We start from the raw sequence: 21,903 nt of genomic DNA, 5'->3' as shown, positions 1-21,903 counted from the left end.
AGAGAGAGAGAGAGAGAGAAACACTACATAGTCTATGAAACAAGGCACGCTCATTTATGGCAAAAGTAGCCTACAAAAGTATTGGCATCAAAATATTCTTAAGTAGAAAGTATAAGCTACTCGTTATGCCGAGTGTCACGTTTTTCTTGTATTATTATGAAAAAGCTTTGAAACATGCTGTAACTCATTCACTGTGACGAAAACCCTCTTTCTGCGCCGAGTAGCGCGCGGAGCGCACACGAGTTGAATGCGGGGTCTGTCCATAGTCTGTCGCCCTAAAACACAATCGCCCCGGGTCAAAATCCAGCGACCATGGAGCAGCCGTGGATGGCCCGCTCAAAATGTGCGTGGGGCGGGGTGTTTTGGGACGACCGTTCCGGCTGCCCATGTAATGAATTGATGAAGTAAAACTCATCTGTTTTCGCTGCAGCTGCGCCCTAATAATGTTGTTTTCATTTATTTTTGTTCACGTATGCTATTAAAATAATGCAGCTATTGCAGTATTGGGCCTTAACATGTGATTAAAATGTATATGTATTTGGCCCCTCATATATAAAATAAATAAAAAATATTAAAATAAAATCTGATTTAATTGAAACTTGCAGCTGATCAATGCGTTTCTGCGTTTACGTATGGACAGGGATTTAAAAAAAAAAAATCTTTGTCATGTGGCCAGGGATTCTTTTTAAAAATTGAGGACTAAAATACCCGTTTAGAAAAAGGCTTATTAAATGACGCTATAGAATAGAATCATTCATTTTATCCCGCAGGAGCGAGCGCTTCTCAGCACCAACCGTGGCCGAATTAGAGATTTGATAGGTCATTTTTGGACAATTCTGACAGCACTACTAAGTACGGACATGCGCAAAGGAATGCACGTCGTATTCCAAACAGAGAGGAGCGTTCGGAATAAAGTGTTTACATGGTCAATTCCGATTGGTATATCCCGATTCAAACGGTCTATACCACCCCTCCAAACCAGACTGGAATGGAATATTCTATTCCAATTGAGGTGTTTACATGAGCATTTCTATTCTGAATGAATTCATCCATTCATTCATTCCGAATAGAAGTGTATTCATTCCGAATACAACTGTCCATATAACAGCAGCCATTGTAACAGCAGCCATTGACTCCAATGTATCCCATCGAAGTGCATTTGGCCACCCAGTACAACGAATCTGTTGGCTGGAATCGCAGGAAGGAGAAAATGACGTTGGCGACCTTTCCTTAAATTTAGTTTCCTTGCTCTGCTGTATTGCCTAATGGCCGCTGGTCAGCGCTGTCACGCGTGCTGGTGATGACGAGCCAGGGGGCGGTGCTGACGTGCGACGTGCATTTTGACATGATGCATACCCGCCCCTTTACAACCAACCCCCAGTCTCACATCCGAACCAATGCTTATAAAGACCGTCGCGTTTCACCAACAACAGCCGAATTTATACCCGAGATATAAAATTAGTAAATTGAAAATTCCTAAAACACGGGCGTTGCTTTTTCTAACTCTGTTTGCACCACATCCGTCCAGTTTGGCTTCTTTTTTAGCTACTATTCCAGCAAGAAGGGAAGGAGACATAAAGTCACATTCAGGTCATTCATTCACAACAATGGCAGCACACGATTTTAATTTCTTGCTGGCGACCGATTCCTACAAGGTGAGTGAGTGGAGCGACCCGCATGCACTGTCTCTACGCCTCTTTGACATTTACATCCGTTAATGTACCATGTTTCTGAATGGCGAGAAAGAGAGAAAGAGAGAGAAAGAGAGGATCTGTTTACACAAATAGGGTCGTTGTATCGTTGTTTACTTCAGACTTGGAACAATTCCTCTACGTTGTGATGGACAGAAGGCATAGTTGTGCGAGAAATTGCATTATGCCAAGTATATTGTCTCTTATTTCTTGTCGAATAGGTGAATGTGCAGTCAGAAATCACTAGCCTTGGATCAAGACTATCATAGATGTATTTGTTTTCATTGATTTTGACATTTGCAGCTCTATACGAAAGTTAAAGTCAGACTCGATAACATACATCTATGATAGTCTTTATCCAAGGCTAAGGAAGGACTGTATTTCAGTTTCATATTCAGTTAACACGCAGACACAGTGTCGCATTTGGTGAGTCAGGCAGAGCAAGAAAGCCCCCACAAAAGTCTGCAAATTGCTGCATGTTTGTTGTTCTTCTCCAGCCAGGCAACATTATTTGAAGTGAATTTTCAATTCAGTCAACTTCAGTTGCCTTTGTTAATGTCAGCTGACCATACTGTAGTGTACAGTAGCCCACACACGGCACACAGTATACAAATATGACATTTTGCCCTCTCTTGTTTGGGGTCAAAGTAGCCTTGGATGAAGACTATCATAGATGCATTTAATCGAGTCTTGACTTTTACTTTCGTATCTATGCAAATGTCACAAGCGATAAAAAATACATCTTGATCCAAGTCTAGGGTCAAAGCATCGTACAGTAGCATATATCGTAACATGTCTGTATGTTACGTCAAGCTTATTTGGAATGTAGCATAAGCATTTGCATCATACTTGGTTGAGTCCACTTCCATGAGCAGAGGGGTGACATTTTGCCCGCACATGTTCAAGTCTTCCCTCACCTTGACTGGCTTTTTACATTGCAACATAGCAGATAAAGTTACTTGTTAAATTGATCACACTGCTTCGTGCAGTATAAATGTCAAACCATTTAGTTTGATATTTTGTATCATCTTGTTTAGTGTGAGTTTCTATGTTTCTGTAGCAAGCCTATAGCTAACGTAGGTCAGTTTTAGTTTCACTTCATGCCAAACAGAAACTGTAGCCTGAACTGTTTCTGAAGTCATTTGTGAGCCTCAGCCTACCCCAGTGATTGTGGACACGGGCTTATAGTGGGTAGATGGCAGCTCAGTGACTTTAAATGTCAGATGTCACAGTTAGATGCCACACATCTGGTAAAATGCCAAAGGTCTTCTTGATGATGACCGGCCTGGCTGTTATATTGGCACCAGGACTAGCTAACCCCTGAAAAAGGGGGGGGGGGGTAAAGGCTGTCATCATAATGACATAATGTATATAGTAGGCCTATGGTGTAAGGATTTGCATGCGCCAAACTGAACAAACACCGATGGGGTTATCATCTTTAGTGTGTGTGTGTGTGTGTGTGTGTGTGTGTGTGTGTGTGTGTGTGTGTGTGGCACTGGCACCCCACCTTGATTTTGAGAGATAATAGCGTTTGGATGTGCTATGGGAATCTCAAGATGCACAAGACATATAGTGAGATTCTTAGTAGGGTTGCAACTATCGGTTATTTTCTTAGTAATTATTATTCTATTTACTTTTTCGAATAATCGAGAATCACAATCTGGGGGAAGTGGGTAATTAAATACATTTTAATCAGCCCGAAAAACTTGAATAGATTGTTTTTATTAACAAATTGAATAGTCTGATTAACTATTGAAAGTAATCGGATATCGGACAAAATGCTCCTGGATTTGCCATTCAAGTCCTGCACCTGCACAAAACGATCAAGAAGACCTCAGCTCAGTTTCCCCTCATCTTTGTCTTTTTCTTTTCTTTTTTCTCAGTTGGGCTGGTGTCAGGCGCCTCACAAGCGGAGCCGAGTCTCTTCGTCGTCCCGTCATGCCCAGCAGTGGTGGCGCAGTCGGCGCTCTGTGGTGTGTGCCCTCCGTGGCCGCGAGTTCCGGCCTCAGCAGCAGCACGAGTTGTGCCTCCAGCAGAGTCTGCGGGGCTTCGCTGCGGGCAGACTCCCCGGCATCCTCAAGGAGAGGGAGTTCTCGCTGGGGAGGCTCAACAAAGTGTTTGCCTCACAGTGGCTCAACCACCGGCATGTGGTCTGTGGGACCAAATGCAATACGGTGAGGAGTAGGACTGGGCATTTAATCAGAAACTTATCGAAACCGACATTTTGGAACCAATAGTCGACTAAATTTTGCTCATTTAGGTTAATTGATTAATCGAGAAGCATTGTTTATTTATTTTATTTTATTTGGGGGGGGGGGGGGTATATATTTGTTTATTTCTTATATCAATGAATCAAAATTGAAAAAAATCTAAAATCATAATCCACTAAATGGATTAGTCTGATTAACCACTTAAGCCCTTAATTTTTTTTGAAAATAGCCGATCTACAATCTCACAACGTATCATGATGTGACACACTGTGACCTGGCTATTTTCAAGCAGATTTCTTTTTACATTTTTGAAATTTATTGAACATCATCTAACACAATGTCTTCCCTTCCCATGTCTACAGCTTTTCTTTGCAGATGTCCTGACGGGGGATATAACATGCATTCCCATGCTGAAGGACCGAGAGTCCCGCGGTGGAGCCTCTGGACATGTGGGCGCGACGGCAGGAGGTCATTTCCTCACCACAGGGGGCACTCGCTCCAGGCTGGACCAGCAGGGCTGTGGGATCCATGCCATTGAGCTCAACCCCTCCAGAACACTACTGGCCACGGGAGGAGACAACCCCAACAGTCTGGCTGTCTACAGGCTGCCCACACTGGACCCTGTGTGTGTAGGGGATGTAAGTTTAAATCTGTTGAGATGGACCTTTAGCTTTTTGTCCTTTTTCCAGAGGTTTCAATACCAGCTCATAAATGTTAATCTGTTGTGTTGACTTTTATATAGCTCTCTGGATTGGCAATTATATATTTAAGTTAGCTGCATTTCTCTGCACAGCAATTTTAAGCGGTTAAATTCAGGTCAACAAAAAAGATCTCGAATTCCAGTTGGAGTTGTTTAGTTACCGGCAAAGATGTTTTTGTCGGAGGAGATCGCGTTTTGAATGCAAGGAATAATTTCACTTCTACAAAACTAGTATCATTCAGAGGGGAACGTAATTGTAGCTAGCCCAGTGAAAGCAATGCTGAGTGGAGCGTAATTGGCTTTTGCTGTCCCAGGCTCACCAGAGAATAATATGCTGACATAGGTTGGTCTGTGGGATTCTAAGTTTATATTTTAGAAAGTGAGGTCACACAAAACTGGGGAGAATTGTGATTGTATCCGTGCGTGTGTGTGTGTATAATATAACTTGACACAGGCCAAGCAGTAATGATGGCATCGACACTGATACTAAACTGCAGTTAATTTCTGGGTCAGTGGGAGAGTTAAAGCGTGAAAGTTGAGGGAAGGTGGAAAATGTAGCTTATTGTCTCATTAGTAATGGATTAGGGGAGTATTCCTGTGTCGTCTAATTGTGGCATATGAGTGTAATAATCTTGCTTTCACCATAGATACGAACTCCTCTCCTTTTGGTGAAACTTAAAATTTTTAGATGAAAATTGGTCACTGACAATATTCGTGTAAATCTTAGGATTTCAGGCGTGAGGTGGTCGTTTGAGTTTTATCGGTTTAGATGCAGAATTGGTTCATTTTAACTGAATTTTACTTTTTTACTAATTTGCATCCCTGTTTCACATTGTCTCTTCTTTCAGGAAGGCCACAATGACTGGATCTTCTCTATTGCGTGGATCAGTGACAGTATGGCTGTGTCAGGTAAGTAACTTGAAATAGATTGACCCTCTGGCATCAAGACGGATTTAGTCTAAAGATACTTTGTTGTGATAGAGTCTGTGATGGAATGGAATTTTTATTACTGGGGTGAAAAAACATGTATCCTGGCGGGTTTCAGCACTACTAGATAGACCACAGGAATAATAAATGATCATAACAATACTGCATTTCATTTCTAAATTTCCCACTAACCTCTGTAGCCAAGTTCTTTGTCTTCCATGTTGTTATCTTGACTTTATAAGTGCAGTTATTTCCATTCAGCAGCAAGGGGAAACAAAATCCATGATGGCAGAGAGGGTCGCTTGTAAAGCTTTGAATGCGATCATGTTAAACGTTTTGCTCACGCAGCAGATTTGTTTTTCTTCTCACAAATGCAGCATATTGCCTTATCCAAATTTCACCCACTGCCTCACGTCGCCTGTCACAAAGCCAGAATGTGCTTGAATAGACGAGGTATCATTTGGCTTAGAAACTAGTTCAACTAGCATCAACTGTATAGGCATTTTACCACAAAGAAGTAGCACTTGCAATCTCCCAAGTGTTTATGCTTCTGTCTTTTTTGGCTTTCTTGTGTGTGTGATATATTCAATTTAAATATTATCTGCAGATATCAAGTACTCAGCTGAGAAATAATTAATGTTCGGACACACACAAAAGAAGCGCCTTGAGCGCCCCAGTAGTTCGCCTGGTAGAGTATATACCATATCTAAGTCCTTACTGCAGCCGGGCTGGGTTTGAATCCAAACCAAGGCCCTTTGCTGCATGTCATTCCCCTCTTGAAATGATAATAAAAAGAAAACCCCCCTTAGCCACAGACTGGCATCCCTCCTCCTCACGTGAAGATAAAGTACGTTATAACAGCAGTTGGAATGATTTTCTAGATTATAATCTGGTGTCTTGTGTGTGTGATCTAGGGTCCAGGGATGGCTCCATGGGCCTGTGGGAGGTGACGGATGAGGTACTGAGCAAGGCTGAGCAGAGTCAGAGTGAGGAGGGAGTTCCCTGCTACTCCCATATCTCGCACCGTGCCCTCAAGGACATCCCCAAGGAGTACACCAACCCATACAACTGTAAGGTCCGTGCTCTGGCCTTCAACAACAACCACAAGGTGAGGCTTCATGCCTGATTTATACTTGGTTGCACATCGTGTCGCGCAAACGAAAATGGCAAATGTACAAGCTCACAATGCGTTGCAGCGTGACGCTTTGTGCGCTTGTAGATGAGGCGGCATCTTCTAATTTACGTTTCCTGTCACATGATGGACTAGCGGTATGCATTGTGATCCACATGACAGTCCAAGTTTCTTTTGCCATTTTCAGCATCCTCTGGTGGACAGACTGACATTCAATACATTCGTAATACGTTTCTGTAAATGGCTCAACCAATACTGTCCTCAGTCATTCTTAACAACTAGTGGAATTAATAGAAACCTCCCATATTTTGTTCCTTGTCAGGAGCTTGGTGCGGTTTCTTTGGATGGCTATTTCCATCTCTGGAAGGCTGAGCTGAACCTGTGCAAGGTATGTCAGCACAGCATTTCAACATTCGACCCATGTGTAAAAGTGTTATCTCATTATTCATATGCACTAATCTATGCACTAACTCTTTACATTGTTTCGTCCATAGCTGCTGTCCACCAAGCTGCCTCACTGCAAAGAGAATGTGTGTCTGGCTTATGGACAGGACTGGTCGGTTTATGCAGTGGGCTCACAAGCCCACGTCTCCTTCCTCGATCCACGGCAGCCCACCCAAAATATTAAGTCAGTCAACTCCAGAGAGAGGGGCAGCGGTGAGTATTCTACAGGTATACACTAGAACGTTCATCTGATACTGTATTTTAAATCACAACTGGCTTAGACAGATAGACTTTGATTTCCAAGAGAAATTCAGTTGTCATCAATCATAGTCTGTAATTGTTCATGATCAATCTCACATTTAATCACATTGAAATTCCTGTAAATATTGTTTTCTCAAAATGCAGCCTGAACTACAATGGCTACAAGAGACCTGGGCATGCAGCATGTGTGCACGTTCATAGATTATAGTCTGGCCCTAGTGAATATGTTGGCACTTAATCACCAGCATTTTTTCCTCTAAATGTAAAAGTACATTTTTGTCTACTTCTGTGATATTTAAATTGATATAAAACGTTTTTTCGTCCCCATAAGGGCTTTCTAAAAGGGTTTTAAATTGAACGCCTTCAGCATTACATTTTTCTCATCCATCGAGATACCATTTCCTTGACTGTGACTTGGTCAGTTTGTTTACACAACCATGCAGAAAGCCCCAAAAAGTATACCGGCCGGTTGGAGAGCGCAAAAGAGAGAAAACGCAAGTAATTGCATAAAAATAATATCAAAATAATGATCCATTTCACCGTACAACATGCAGGTCCACGAGCCCACATTGAGCTTGTTGACAAAACAAGTCATATCCTGGAGATCCCGGTCCCTTTGAAAATGGTGGATAGTGACAATATATAGTGTTGCATGTTTTTATTGTTTGTTGGGTGGCAGGCTGAACCAGACTTGCCCTTGTCTGGTTAATTTTGTTGGCCCCCCCAGGGCGCTCCGTGACCCGGACACACTGCTGCTTAGATTAAAACAGCGTTGTTTCATCTCACAAAAAATGGGAAATAAGTACAAAGATTGGTTCAGAGCTCATAGTCTACACTACAGGTTAAGTAAATAAAGCACTTCTTCTCATGAAGGTCTAAATTTGTTCTGAGTACAAATAAGCTGTTGTAAAGTAAAGTTTAGCAGCATCAATTTGGGCTGAAGTCTGGCATGGCCAGTACTTATTTGGGTGTGTCTGCTCACCTGCCACATACTCCGCCCGCCACAACTTCAACTAGTAGACTAGCAGGGTACCCAGACGTGCTATGATGTCAGTACCAGTTGTCAAGAGTACATGGAGGCCAGTCTACTGTGTGTAGCATGTAGCTGTGACTTACCAACTTGAGTTTGGGGAGCTTATCGCCAAATTTGGGCCTATCTGTCCAGATATACAGACAATGTAAACTTTTCTTAGATACAGTACAAGAGGAAATCGTTTCCCTGAGTAGATCATGACCACCATGTTTTTCCTGTCTTGCATTGCCGGGTAAATTTCTGAGGCCGAAAATATTTTAAGTACCCATTTTGATGTGAATGTCTGTGATCAGAAACTTTTATGTAACAACAACTCCTTCATAGCTGTTCAAGCTGAAGCTCAAGGTCCAGCATGGGTTGAAAGATGCGAACAGCATCTCGGGTTAAACGGCGAGATGCTGGAATCTATTGTTCATTTTGGACTATACCTAGTGTCCATGAATAAATTATCACAATTTGTCTTCCCACTGTGGCACTCTGTAGCTCTGTGGAGAAGGAAAAGGAGTAGATCACATTAACTATTGGGTCGACTCTTAACAATTTGCTGGCAGACAATTTCATCTTGGCATATTTTGAAAATGTTGGGCCAAGGTCTATACCTTTACCTCTGTTTTTCTGTGTGTCCAGGGATCCGCTCTGTCAGCTTCTATGAACACATAGTGACAGTGGGGACAGGCCAAGGCTCCCTACTCTTCTATGACATCCGAGCCCATAGATTCCTGGAGAACCCTTTAAGTCCATCCGGCGGGTACAGGCAACGTCCAGGAGAGGGCATCCTCAAGCTCACTACAGGCAAGGGCTGGCTGGTATGTAGAACTTCTTCCTTGGTATCACATGAGAACATTTATGAGAAAACGGCACTGGCGGTACAAATAACTCACAAGAATAGTATAAAAACTCCTAGTCAATAATTATCTGCTTTCATTACAATGTGTGCGAATTATCAAAGCCTGATATAAATGTAGGTTGTATTCAGGAAAGCAGAGGTAATGTGCAAACATGGTGTGATCGATTCATTTTACCCTGGTATTTTTCTTTTGCTCTTTCAATCCCTTTCCCCCTTCCCTCCAATCCACTCCCCTGCCTTTCAGAATCACGATGAGACGTGGAGGAGTTACTTCTCAGACATCCACTCCTTCCCCAACGCGGTGTACACTCACTGTTATGATGACTCCGGTACCAAGCTGTTCGTAGCCGGCGGGCCGCTCTGCTCCGGCCTGCATGGCAACTACGCAGGACTCTGGAGCTAGCCTTGTCTCACTGCCACTGCTTCTTTTTTTCTCACTTGGCTTCGACTTCATCGTTTGTGTATTTTGACTGTCGTTTCATCTCTCCTGCGTCAATTCCCCAGTCGTGGACTCAGGAGCATGATATCGCACCCACCCCGCCACCCCACCTGATCACAGATATCAGCATTGTTTCTCTTGTCCTTGTACACATTAAGCCCTTTGTTTCCCTCACCGCCGCTGTTCGTTTCCTCTGTATAGTTGTATAGATAATTAACCAGTGCAGCTAAGAAGCTGCACGATCTGCCACTGAGAAACTACAAAGACAGTTTCTAGAACACAGAAAAATAAAGTTAATACTTTTTTGGGGGTTCAACAATTATGCTGAGCTTGCAGGGACTGAACTATGGTTGTTGTTTTTCCTTTGTGTGTGAGGGTTTTCCTGCAGATTTCATGATGACTGACATTGTGTCTTTGTTATAAACATATGTAAACCTCACCTGACAGTTCCCCTTTAATTTCTCTCACCGTAATGGACGGCAAAACGAGAAAGGGAAAACGAGAGAGGAGGAGGATTGAACAGACAGTTGATTTGTTTTGAAGGACTCAATGGGAGTGCAGTAAGACCCCTCCTGTAAGACTCATGATCATTGGCTGTAATGTGCTATGCTGGTCATGAAGAGCGACTGCAGAGAACTTCTCCAATCAGAAGCAAGGCGAGGAGGAAGGCCTACCCAATCAAAAGGCGACCGTGTGTTCTTTTTTTTCTCACTGAAACCATGTAAAAGAGTAACTACTTAGGTTTGCTGAATGCAATGTAGGTATTCTGATGCGAATAATCCTGACAAATGTATATTTTATTTTCTTGATTCTGATTGTGTGATTTGATTAACTTACCCCATGTTGGATATTATTCATATTAGATTTATTATTTATTTTCCCCTCTTATTGTGGCCCTCAACTTCACTAATGGATGCATTGCCTCCATGTCCTTTGATGTCTTTGTTCTTGACTCTGACTCATAGGACTTGTTTATTTCTGTTTATTCCAAGCTTGGGTCTTGGCTCAAGTCCTTGACATTTGTGATTGTTAAGCATTGCCAGAGAAGTTCTGTTTTCATGTAATATATCAAGGATAAGAACTAACATTGTGGCCTTTGGGTAATGGGTTGAATACCCAAAGTCTTCCTCAATTCATTGACCCCTTCTTCTACGTAATTAAATCCGAGTCACCTTGCCCGCTAAATCTTCTGCAATTTTCAGACGGATACAAGGGAGGTGAACTTTTGGGCTCCACCTTGGAGCTGGTTTCCATTGCAAGTACTGGTGTTTGTTCTTAACAATTTCCTCCCATTTGTATCAAGGGTGTTGAGTGGTAGAGCCAGTGTCCTGGGGGTTGGCAGAGGTGTGATAGACCTGAGTTGTTGTTTTGCCTTCCTCAAGTCTTTCTGTGAAAGGCTGCCACAGGCTAACATAGTTTTGCTTTTCTACATGGAACTTTTATCCACTGTTTTAACAACAATGCTAGATCGAAAAGAAAAGCCCATTAACAACCACCAATTTGAACAAATTACCATCAATTTTAGGGTGTATTTTATATATAAATGTGTATGTATATGTATGTGTAATAATGCATAGGGACAGATGCATACATTTTTATGTATATGTTTGAGGAAGTGTGTGGACTGACCTTGTGTTCGGTAGTGCCCTCTTTTTTATACACGCCTCATGAATGTTTTTACAAAATTACTGAGTATGAGGATATTGTATAATACCAACATCCGACAACAAACCTATTAAAAAAAAGAAGGTAAAAAAAAGAAATGTTAATAATGATAAAATAAAGTATATTGATGTAACATTTCTCCATTGTTTTTGTGCACATCGTTAAACCCCACTTGAAAGATGATTAGCCTAATTTAAGTCTATTGTACGCTATGTCGCGCGATGGTGTCGCACGCCGAGAATAGCAGATCTAATAGCTCACTGATCTAACATGCATACAACGAGCTTGGATTGGCTATTCTCGGCGTGAGACCTCAGCGCTGAGCGCGCACTAAATAAGTAGAACCTGGACGCCGTACTAGTACGGCAGCGTCGCTTGCCAACACGAACAGATCTGCAAGGCAAGCTGTTAGTTACAACAGCTTGTAGACGGTCTACTTCTACGCCATTACATCTCTGAGGCAAATGTACTTTTACTTCATGCAATTATTTGAGAACTTAAGTTACTAGTTACTAGCAGATATAACATAGGCCTACATTAACCTCTTCAGACCTATTTTATATGCTTTTTTATGTTCCACATAGCGTCGAAATCGACTGATGAACAAAGGACTTCTGTTAGTCTGACCTATTATTATTGAATTTTGGAACATAAGACAAGACACAAGAAAGGAATGTCCAGCTGAATATATATTATTCAGTTAACAGAGCACACTGCACACCTGTCCAATATTAAATACTTGCATATATAATAGCTGATAAATGAGAAAGGAGAAAATGAGGACAGAATTATTACAGACAAGTGCTCTGAGTTCACTTGTCATATTAGTGCAGTGTCATTTTGTTCCACAGGATGGCAGTCTAACCACAACGGAAGCCACATGGACCACTATCAGCATAGACACATTACAGGAGACCAGTGGTTCTTAAAGTGCGTTCCAGGAGGTCCCCCAGCTAAACGACGAATAGAAAGCAACCAAATGGACCTTTACGGGTCTGTAACGTTACGTTGAGAGTTATGGGGTCCTCTAGGCTAGTAAGGCTACTAACCATTTCATCCATTGAAAACGCGCATGTCGTGTAGGGGATGATTATAGTATACCTCCGAAAAAAAACACCACTGGCCCTAATGCATATCAAACTGGGGGGTCCTTGAAATTAACAAGTCAGAGTACTACTGTCTTATGTTATGCCCCGTTTAGACGACAACGGTCCCTCGAGAAAACGACAAATACATATTAATTTGACATGAAGATGTTTAAGAACCACTGGTTTAAACAACAATTAGGAAACAAGCCCAAATAAGCAGCTACACTTTAGAAACAAGCCCCCCAAAAAACGCAACATGCCTGACTGACCTGATGCAAGGCTTTGGCTCAGATTCTCATGTTTTATTTGGCCTGTTTCCTTGGACTGTGTCTGAGATTGTGAAACGTTGTTCAGGAAACTGAGGAAGGTGGGGGCAGTGTAGTGTAGCAGCAGCCAACCTGTTGTTGCCACTTCTGGTCAGCCTGTCTTATGTGCTATTTAAAATAAAAATAAAGAAATGAAAAGAAATGTTTAACGTTTTTGAAACATTTTAACACAAATCTTCTATAATGGGGGTACCTGGCACAACGTATTTTCAGATTGGTTTGTTGATTCAATACTTTAACAGTTGCAAAAGTACAGTGGTGCGATTACACAAAAGGTGCTATTGAAAACGATAACTCAAAAAGCCCTGAGGGCTTATTTACATTGTGGCCAGTCCAGCAGATGGGGGTCAGAGCCTCCGAGGCCAAATAAATATGAATTTGGGTCCTTGACATGAAAAGAGAACCACTGGGTTAGACGACAAATAAGCAGCTACACACACACTGGCACAGTCACACACACACACACACACACACACACACACACACACACACACACACACACACACACACACACACACACACACACACACACACACACACACACACACACACACTGTGCAGGGCTGCCAACATTGGACTGACAGAATCCAGGAGATTTTGGGGTGTGTGGTTTGGGATAATTGGTCAAGTATTTAGTCAACATTTTGCACAGTCCAATGCTCTAGAATGTGTTTTTGGAGGATAATATTAGAAATCACTGAAGTTCAAACCCCCTAGAGCAGTGATAGGCAACAGGCAGCCCCGTGGGCCAGAACTGGCCTTCTGGCCCCGACAAATTGTTTTGTAAATAATTTACAATAGCTGACTGGCAGTCCAGGTAGGGTATGGACAGCAATAGCTTTGAATAGATGAAATCAGGTATGAACAACAAATAGTTCTATTTCCATTCTTTGAATGTTATGTTTTCACTCACTGTCAACTTCCCTCTTGGGACGTTTGGATGAAAAACCCCTCTCACGTGCCTTTCCATTCTAAGAGACCTTGAACCATGAAAGAGCTCTTGTTTGAAAAGGAGTACTCTATGTCTCTAGTTAAAATGTTCACTAAATATCCTTGAAACATTCAAGGATGCACATTCAAGGCTGCACAAAAAGGATTACATAAGCACGTCTGTGTGCACCTGTAACATTTGATTCCACATGCTTTTCTATCAATTGTTATACCACATCTTTATGTAGTAACTTTTATAACAATACAGTTAACCCATTTGCCAACCCCTGCCCTAGAGTTTCTCTGGTACAATGTTACCATCATTTGATATTCAATTAACTGTAGCCGCCCTCACCTCATTACTTAAAAGTGAATATCTCTGTATGATTGCATACACTGACCACACAGCCCAAGTGGGGGGTTTGGGGGTCCTCCCCCCCATGTAATTTCCTGTGTTCTGGTGAATTTTGGGCGTTTGATACCAAATCCAGGAGAAATGACAATCCAGGAGTTCAGAAAGAGACTCCTGCAGAATCCAGGAGGGTTGGCAGCCCTGAGCCATGCACGCACGCACGCACGCACGCACGCACGCACGCACACACACACACACACACACACACACACACACACACACACACACACACACACACACACACACACACACACACAGACTTGGCAACACTGGCTGGAGCAAAGGTCTCCAACAGTGGGAGCTCCGTTCCGCTATCAGATTGAAGACTTCCGGTTCTTGAGCTATCAGATATAAGGTTCCGGTTGCCTTCAAAATAAGATTATAATAATTAATGTATTTTAAAAGACACATTTATTTAAAAATACATTTATGATGTATGTCTTTTTAAATGGAATACTAGAGCACTTCTAAGTGCCAGGTTGTTTCAGATTTAAATTGGCTATTGATCCCCATTAAATGTGCACTTACCACAGTTTCTGATCCTGTTTTGCACTTTAACTGGATATTGTGTTAATTTGTGTGTGTTAGATATATGTATCGTTTTTGTATTGTTTGTCCATTGTTGTAATAATGCTTCCTCTACACCAGGTCACTCTTGGGAAATTACTATTATTATAATATTGCTTATTTGCATAAAAAAATACATTTATGATGTATGTCTTTTTAAATGGAATACTAGAGCACTTCTAAGTGCCAGGTTGTTTCAGATTTAAATTGGCTATTGATCCCCATTAAATGTGCACTTACCACAGTTTCTGATCCTGTTTTGCACTTTAACTGGATATTGTGTTAATTTGTGTGTGTTAGATATATGTATCGTTTTTGTATTGTTTGTCCATTGTTGTAATAAAGCTTCCTCTACACCAGGTCACTCTTGGGAAATTACTATTATTATAATATTGCTTATTTGCATAAGCAAATAAACAATAATAAAAGCAACAACAATTATGCTACAAATAATAATAGGGGAGGCAGCCTAGAGATCATTTCTACCAAGTTCCATGAAAATCTGCCACTCTGTTCTGGAGTTATTTTCTTTTCAACAGACTCACACACAGGAGTAGAGTTATATATGTGCTTGTCATAGTTAGAAACAATTGCTGGCTTGCTCACTAAGAGTCAAATAAAGTCAAATGATGGTGATAGGTATTACTATAGCTAATTTAATAGACTGTGTTAAATATGAATGCATGTTTATCCAATGTATTTAGGAGCAAGTGAATTCATGTCTACTGGTGACTAGTATTTAGGTCCAAGATTTGTCTTGCACCCCACATGGGTTTCATTTCCAAGTGGGTCCTGATCTGATCTGATTTAAATGGGAGAACTGCAGTATATTTGACACAAACCCAGTTTGATCAAAATAGTGTATAACGTTTTGTAAGTGACAATAACAGAATCAATTTTTGTTTTAACATTCACAATTAAAAATATATATAAATAATGAATGGAAATACACTTTAAAGTGCATACTTTTAGTGGCATGTCTATTGCATCATGTGTACCAGTTTAATATCAATCAGGCAATGGATGTGGAGCCATTTCAAAATGTGCGACATTTTCAAAGAGAACTCTGGAACTAATCTGAACAAGAATCAAGAGGGATTTATGTGTCACTTACTCAATACAGGTGCAAGCAGTGAAATGTTTCAGTTTCTACAAAGACTGTGCTAACACAACCAAAAAAAATATGTTTTCATAAGTAGGCTAACACTACTGATGTAATGATGTAGAAATAAGAAGTAGAAATAATAGATAACAGAAATTAAATTAAAGTACAGATGGAATGAGCAGGTATGATAAACCTCTTAAGACACGTATGATAATCTGTAGTAGCAGTGCCAAATGTGCAAAAACAGAAGGCATACAGATATACTACGTTAAAATCACATGTCTATGCACATTGTGCAAGTACGTGTCAATTGGTCACCTGGTAGTACCAGGTGACACTTTGCCAACTTGGACTGTGCGTGACTGCGTGTGGGACTGGGACTGTTTTAAAATAGTGAAAAAAATATCCGATCTACAAACTCACAATGCAATTTTCAATTTAGGCATTTAGCAGACACTCGAAATCCAGAGCGATTTACACTAAACAAGGACAACACTAGGTAATATTTCAAATGCATAGAAATAGTAATCTATTCGTCTGTCCGCTTCTTTTTACTCTAGAGCAGTGGTTGTCAACCAGTGGTCCGGGGACCACCAGTGGTCCTTGAGGGGGTACCAGGGGGTCTCCAGCAAAATGTGTTAACATAGTGTCACAATCATTTTATCCACTTAGCTTTGACTATTCAAAAATAGCAGATATACAAGCTCATAAAGATCTGCTATTTTTGAAAAATCTTGAAAATGTGTGCAGAGCCTTGAATATATATATGTATTTAAAGCGAACATTTTTAACTCATATCTGTACTTCCCTGGCACAACATTTTCCGATGGGGGTCCGCGGCCAAATGTATATCAATTTAGGGGTCCTTGGCATGAAAAAGGTTGAAAACCACTGCTCTAGACTCTAAAGCAGTGGTTTTCAACCTTTTTCATGCCAAGGACTAGAGTCTAGAGGGTACACTTATTCTGAAGAGATCGTCCACCGGAAGTCATATATTTGATACGCTATAGTTAGAGTGTGGCGTTGTAGAGGGGGTCTCCCCGAACGCGTGAGTATGTCAGAAGTGTTGGCACACGTGTCCGTCTCCGGTCCAGTGTCCAATTGGTATAGGCTATGCACTGTAAACGGCACTTTTCTGACCTCTGACATCACTGGACGGTCCGCCACACTTTTTTTTACACCTGTGCCGCTTAGCGGAGAGTGTGGCGTTGTAGAGGGGGTCTCCCCGAACGCGTGAGTATGTCACAAGTGTTGGCACACGTGTCCGTCTCCGGTCCAGTGTCCAATTGGTATAGGCTATGCACTGTAAACGGCACTTTTCTGACCTCTGACCTCACTGGACGGTCCGCCACACTTTTTTTTACACCTGTGCCGCTTAGCGGAGAGTGTGGCGTTGTAGAGGGGGTCTCCCCGAATGCGTGAGTATGTCACAAGTGTTGGCACACGTGTCCGTCTCCGGTCCAGTGTCCAATTGGTATAGGCTATGCACTGTAAACGGCACTTTTCTGACCTCTGACCTCACTGGACGGTCCGCCACACTTTTTTTTACACCTGTGCCGCTTAGCGGAGAGTGTGGCGTTGTAGAGGGGGTCTCCCTGAACGCGTGAGTATGTCACAAGTGTTGGCACACGTGTCCGTCTCCGGTCCAGTGTCCAATTGGTATAGGCTATGCACTCCTTTGAACAGCATTTATCCATTTATCCATTTAGAACGTTTTTGTTACACAGAAACATAATATGTGTTGTATAGCTTCATTTAAATGCTTAATTTATAGTTTTAATGTGTAAATAAACAGTTTTTCAATGGTTTTCAATGGTTTCTTTTTACTCTAGAGGGTACTCTTATTCTGAAGAGATCGTCAACCGGACGTCTTATTTCTGCTCCGTTATTTCTGCTCACGGAACACAGCTGCTATAGTTGATGACGGAACACAGCTGCTATAGTTGACGGACTACGTCTGATAGCGGAGCACAGCTTGTTGGATGGAGCGTGGGTCCAGTAGGTTATTGTACTCGATAAAATGTTCAGTAAATTCAGGTCCCATCTGGTAAGCCTCAAATATAAAGTGTCCAAATGCACTGAAGATGAACTGTTTGGGCTCTTTAAAGGACAGATGGTTTCCAAAAGCTTTCCATCGTTGTCAGAGGAGGGACAGGTCTACCGTGGACGCAGGCTGCTGGAAGCAATGCTGGAGCCTGAAATAAAGTTACACAGAACAGGTATGTGACGTTCAGAATCACAATCAACTTTATTGTCACAAGGTTTACAGATGTAAAACAGTGGGTGAAATTTGTTTTTTGTGCAAGTGCTATCGTTTTGTTATTTCCATGAAAAGAGAGAGGGGAGATGAAAAACTGCAGTCACGGGGGGGCAAGGGGAGAGAGATCAACAAAACAACAATTTATCTGCATAATTACATTAGGGCTGTCAAAGTTAACTCGATTAATCGCAATTAACTCACCGTTATGTTAATCACGATTAATTATTGTAATCACAATTAATCGTATATTTATTTATTTTAGCCATTTGGCCAACCCCTATAGTTTAGGACACAGCTCTCTCTCTGTCTGTGAGCATGCTCCCTATGTTGTACTGTGTTGTGGATTTCCATGGTCATTGTTGTTAGAGTAGGTACTAATGTTGTTAACTTACCCCACAACACAACTCATTAGGCATTACATTTATTTATTCAGCTACTTTGAATAGGGAGCTATAAATGCTACTAGTAGATTGGAATGTAACAGGGAGGCTACAATATCCTGTGCTCAATTTATGTTTGTTTTATTTAGTAGAATCCTGTCATTTAGTGTTAAAGATAGGGTAAGTGATATATATATTTATTTATTTTTGTTAAAAAGGTTAAAGTACTATATTATTATAGTAATCATTGCTACAGAGCGTTTGTTCGGTCACAGGGGTCTCTCCAGCTCTTTAGTAAACAGAACATAGTACATTTTCAGGTAGGTGACAAAATTTAAGCCAATCAGGAGAGAGCACTGAAAATGCATTTTCTGTTTAATAAAGAGCTGGAGAGACATGGGAGACTCCTTTTACTGAACAAACACTCTATAACAATTAGTACTATCCGAATAGAGCTATTTAAACAAACTTATTTAAACAAAAGTAAATCACTTGGATTTGAAATTAGAAAGTGTGTATAATCCCATTGCAACTTCAAACTCCATTTTAGCCATGTTAAACTCATTTAAAAAACGCGTTCTTTTTTCATTTATTTTTTATTTTAAGTATTTGTTTTCCATTACATTTACAATGTAGCCTATATAAAATAATAAAAGTATATAAGTGAAAGTGGATAAGTCTGTACCAATGAAAGAGCTGATGACTGCTTTGGATCCATTTGAATACAGGTTGCACCATTTAACTGGTTAAAATGGTGCATTCAACAGACTTGAGGCCTACTGTATCAATCTGAAGAAAGAAGTAGTGAGAGATGCTTTTAAAATTACAACATTATTACTTGTTAACACAACGCATGTTATTTCTAATCATTTTGTGGTTTCTTTATCTCCCCTCATTCTCCATCCCAGATGTCTTTCCTTCCCAACTACCAGTGAAGAAACATATTTCTGACCAGTGTGGGAGAAAGTTCAGCGGAAATGGTCTTCTCAAACGTCACCAGAGAATTCATACAGGAGAAAAGCCCTACCCCTGTGACCAGTGCGTGAAAACCTTCAGGTACAGCAGTCATCTCAAACAGCACAAGAGAATTCATACAGGAGAAAAGCCCTACCCCTGTGACCAGTGTGGGAGCAGGTTCAGCCATAAAAGTACTCTCAAAGAGCACCAGAGAATTCATACAGGAGAAAAGCCCTACCACTGTGAGCAGTGTGGGAGCACGTTCAGCCGAAAAGGTCATCTCAAAGAGCACCAGAGAATTCATACAGGAGAAAAGCCCTACCACTGTGAGCAGTGTGGGAGCACGTTCAGCCAGAGAAATGGTCTCAGAGATCACCAGAGAATTCACACAGGAGAAAAGCCCTACCCCTGTGACCAGTGTGGGAGCACGTTCAGCCAAAAAGGTCATCTCAAACAGCACATTCAGATAATTCATATAGGAGAAAAGCCCTACCACTGTGACCAGTGTGGGAGCACGTTCAGCCGAAAAGGTACTCTCAAGGAGCACCAGAGAATTCATACAGGAGAAAAGCCCTACCACTGTGAGCAGTGTGGGAGCACGTTCAGCCATAAAAGTACTCTCAAACAGCACATTCAGATAATTCATACAGGAGAAAAGCCCTACCACTGTGACCACTGTGAGAAATGGTTCAGCACTGTCACTGGCCTCAGATCTCACGAGAAGATTCATTCAGAAAACTACTACTGCTGTGGCCAGTGTGAGAAATGGTTCAGCAGACATCACAGTTCCTTAAAGAAGCACATTCAAGCTATTCACACTTGAATGAAGGGTTCTAAGAAGGGTTTTAACCCATATGATACTTTTAAAGAAATGAACCACTAGAGACTTCACATTGGAGGGAAGCTCTTCTATTGTGAATTGTTTGGTAACAGTTTTCAATGGAGACAAATGTTAGTCTCTCCATGTGCTCTGAGCTAGACCGGTTGGCTGATATATCGGCTGTTATTTGACTTTTTTGACAACATCAGTGTCAGCAATTATTCAGCCAATGTGTTGCAATTTAATCACTTTCCACCTATCATCCCTAATTTAGGCTTGTCGTTATAGGCAAAAATGATCAAACGTTTTCAAAATTGTTCAAAAATAGCAGAGCTACAAGCTCACAAGTCACAACAACCCGTTGCAATGCGAAACATGAACTTTTCAATCTGTTTTTGTTTTTTTTGGTTAAATAAAATAAAGTTCAGTTTAATGTGTTTATTTTGCATCTACCAATAAGCAACTTATGTTCATTTAATTATTATTTTTCTCATATGTCATATTATGTCACGTAGAAACATTGATTATTATTTTTTATCTTTTTTGTGATAATAAAATGTTGCACTTTCTGACGAAATATCCATCCAGTGGTGTGGGACTCTCGTCTCCAAAACCAGGATCGGCATCAGACACAAACATCTGACATCACCCAGAACTTGTGCCTGTTTCCCCCCGAAAATCTACAAGCTCACTTCATCAACGTGTTTTTATGACTACCAGGGATGGTGTTATACAGGGGACTTCAATGTTTTTCATGCCAAGGACCCCTTAACTGAGAGAGAGATGAGACAGGGACCCCTCACTACATTGTATACAATTGTGTGTGTTTTTAACCCTTTTCATAGATTTCAGAGATGGCTTCATAGACTATCCAGTCGCTCTGGAATAAGAGCGTCTGCTAAATGCCTAAACTGTAAACTGTAAACTATCAGCATTGTTTTTATTTTGTTTATTTCAGACATTTAACCACTTAAACCCTCAATACTTAGTAAACTTGACCTTTGGCTCTGTGCTTGGTTTGCTCCTTGTAGAATCTACAGTAGCCTACACCAAACCTCCCTAAAAATATCTGATCTACAAGCTCACAAGGCGTCGTGAGCTTGTAGATCTACTATTTTCGGCTATTGTTCCACAGAATCTCGATGCTAGCGTTCAAGTGTTTGAAGAACAGAAGAGTAGCTGTTGTTTGTTTTTTTTGTTACTTTTCGGTCAATTTATTAATTTGATTATTAAGTAGCCTTGTAATAAGCGGGATAAATGACCGGTGACGCGTCAATTCTCCCTTGCATAAGGGTCAGAATTGTTTCCAAGTTGAAAAATGTTCAAACATTTTCCAAAATTTGAGAGAATAGCAGATCTACAAGTTCACAATGCTGATGCACCGCTTTTAGATTCACTATAGACCAATTATTTGTTTACTAACATTGAGACTGGACGCACAGGTGATTATTTCACGCAATCAATTCTCGACCTGTTGTTTCGGGGTGCGCTGGTTTCAGCACACCCCAACCCCCTCTTGTGTGTTGGCTAGTGAGGCGCGTCCTAGCGAGACCTGATAGAATGGGTTTCATTAAGAGCATACTGGTTGCACGCATACTGGTTCTTATCAGTGTGACGTCGTCTGTTAAGGGGTCTATTTATAACGTTATTAAATATGTCAGTATTATTACTGACATACTCTCCTTCAAAACCGCTCTAAAAGAGTAGGC

At 41.2% G+C, this 21,903-nt stretch overlaps 2 protein-coding genes across 4 annotated transcripts in view; both read left to right on the top strand.

Annotated features, from left to right (window-relative positions):
- The window catches only part of dcaf12 (DDB1 and CUL4 associated factor 12), a 16,613-nt gene extending 5,127 nt beyond the window's left edge, over positions 1-11,486 (top strand). The window contains exons 2-9 of one of the 2 annotated variants that reach the window (XM_084061204.1): positions 3,575-3,865; positions 4,264-4,539; positions 5,450-5,510; positions 6,443-6,636; positions 6,983-7,048; positions 7,155-7,317; positions 9,026-9,204; positions 9,490-11,486. In XM_084061204.1, coding sequence (XP_083917330.1) covers positions 3,575-3,865; positions 4,264-4,539; positions 5,450-5,510; positions 6,443-6,636; positions 6,983-7,048; positions 7,155-7,317; positions 9,026-9,204; positions 9,490-9,648 — 1,389 coding nt within the window. In that variant the 3' untranslated portion in view covers positions 9,649-11,486. Of the gene's footprint in view, positions 1-3,574; positions 3,866-4,263; positions 4,540-5,449; positions 5,511-6,442; positions 6,637-6,982; positions 7,049-7,154; positions 7,333-9,025; positions 9,205-9,489 lie in introns of both variants that reach the window. The other variant, XM_084061203.1, reaches the window with a different exon arrangement.
- A 6,254-nt stretch (positions 11,487-17,740) lies between these two features.
- Positions 17,741-20,565, top strand: LOC311049276 (uncharacterized protein). 2 transcript variants are annotated; one of them, XM_084062801.1, is made up of 3 exons: positions 17,741-17,996; positions 19,326-19,817; positions 19,905-20,565. In XM_084062801.1, exons 1-3 carry the CDS (start codon positions 17,798-17,800, stop codon positions 20,195-20,197), a joined length of 984 nt encoding a protein of 327 aa, XP_083918927.1. In that variant the 5' UTR covers positions 17,741-17,797; the 3' UTR covers positions 20,198-20,565. The 2 variants fall into 2 exon arrangements, with proteins under 2 accessions (XP_083918927.1, XP_083918926.1); XM_084062800.1 differs by having other exon boundaries at positions 19,326-20,565.
- Positions 20,566-21,903: the final 1,338 nt, after the last annotated feature.

The sequence above is a fragment of the Gymnoscopelus microlampas genome (assembly GCF_963454915.1).
Source record: "Gymnoscopelus microlampas genome assembly, chromosome: 7".
NCBI classification, from domain to species: domain Eukaryota; kingdom Metazoa; phylum Chordata; class Actinopteri; order Myctophiformes; family Myctophidae; genus Gymnoscopelus; species Gymnoscopelus microlampas.
Note: the sequence above shows the minus strand (reverse complement) of the source record. Positions and strands in the feature narration are given on the sequence as shown.

Bases quoted from the DNA above. Each gene is read 5' to 3' on its own strand.
- LOC311049276 (XM_084062800.1), top strand. From the start codon at position 17,798: ATGTTCAGTAAATTCAGGTCCCATCTGGTAAGCCTCAAATATAAAGTG. The intron at 17,997-19,325 runs GTATGTGACGTT...TCTCCATCCCAG, and splicing joins AATAAAGTTACACAGAACAG to ATGTCTTTCCTTCCCAACTA.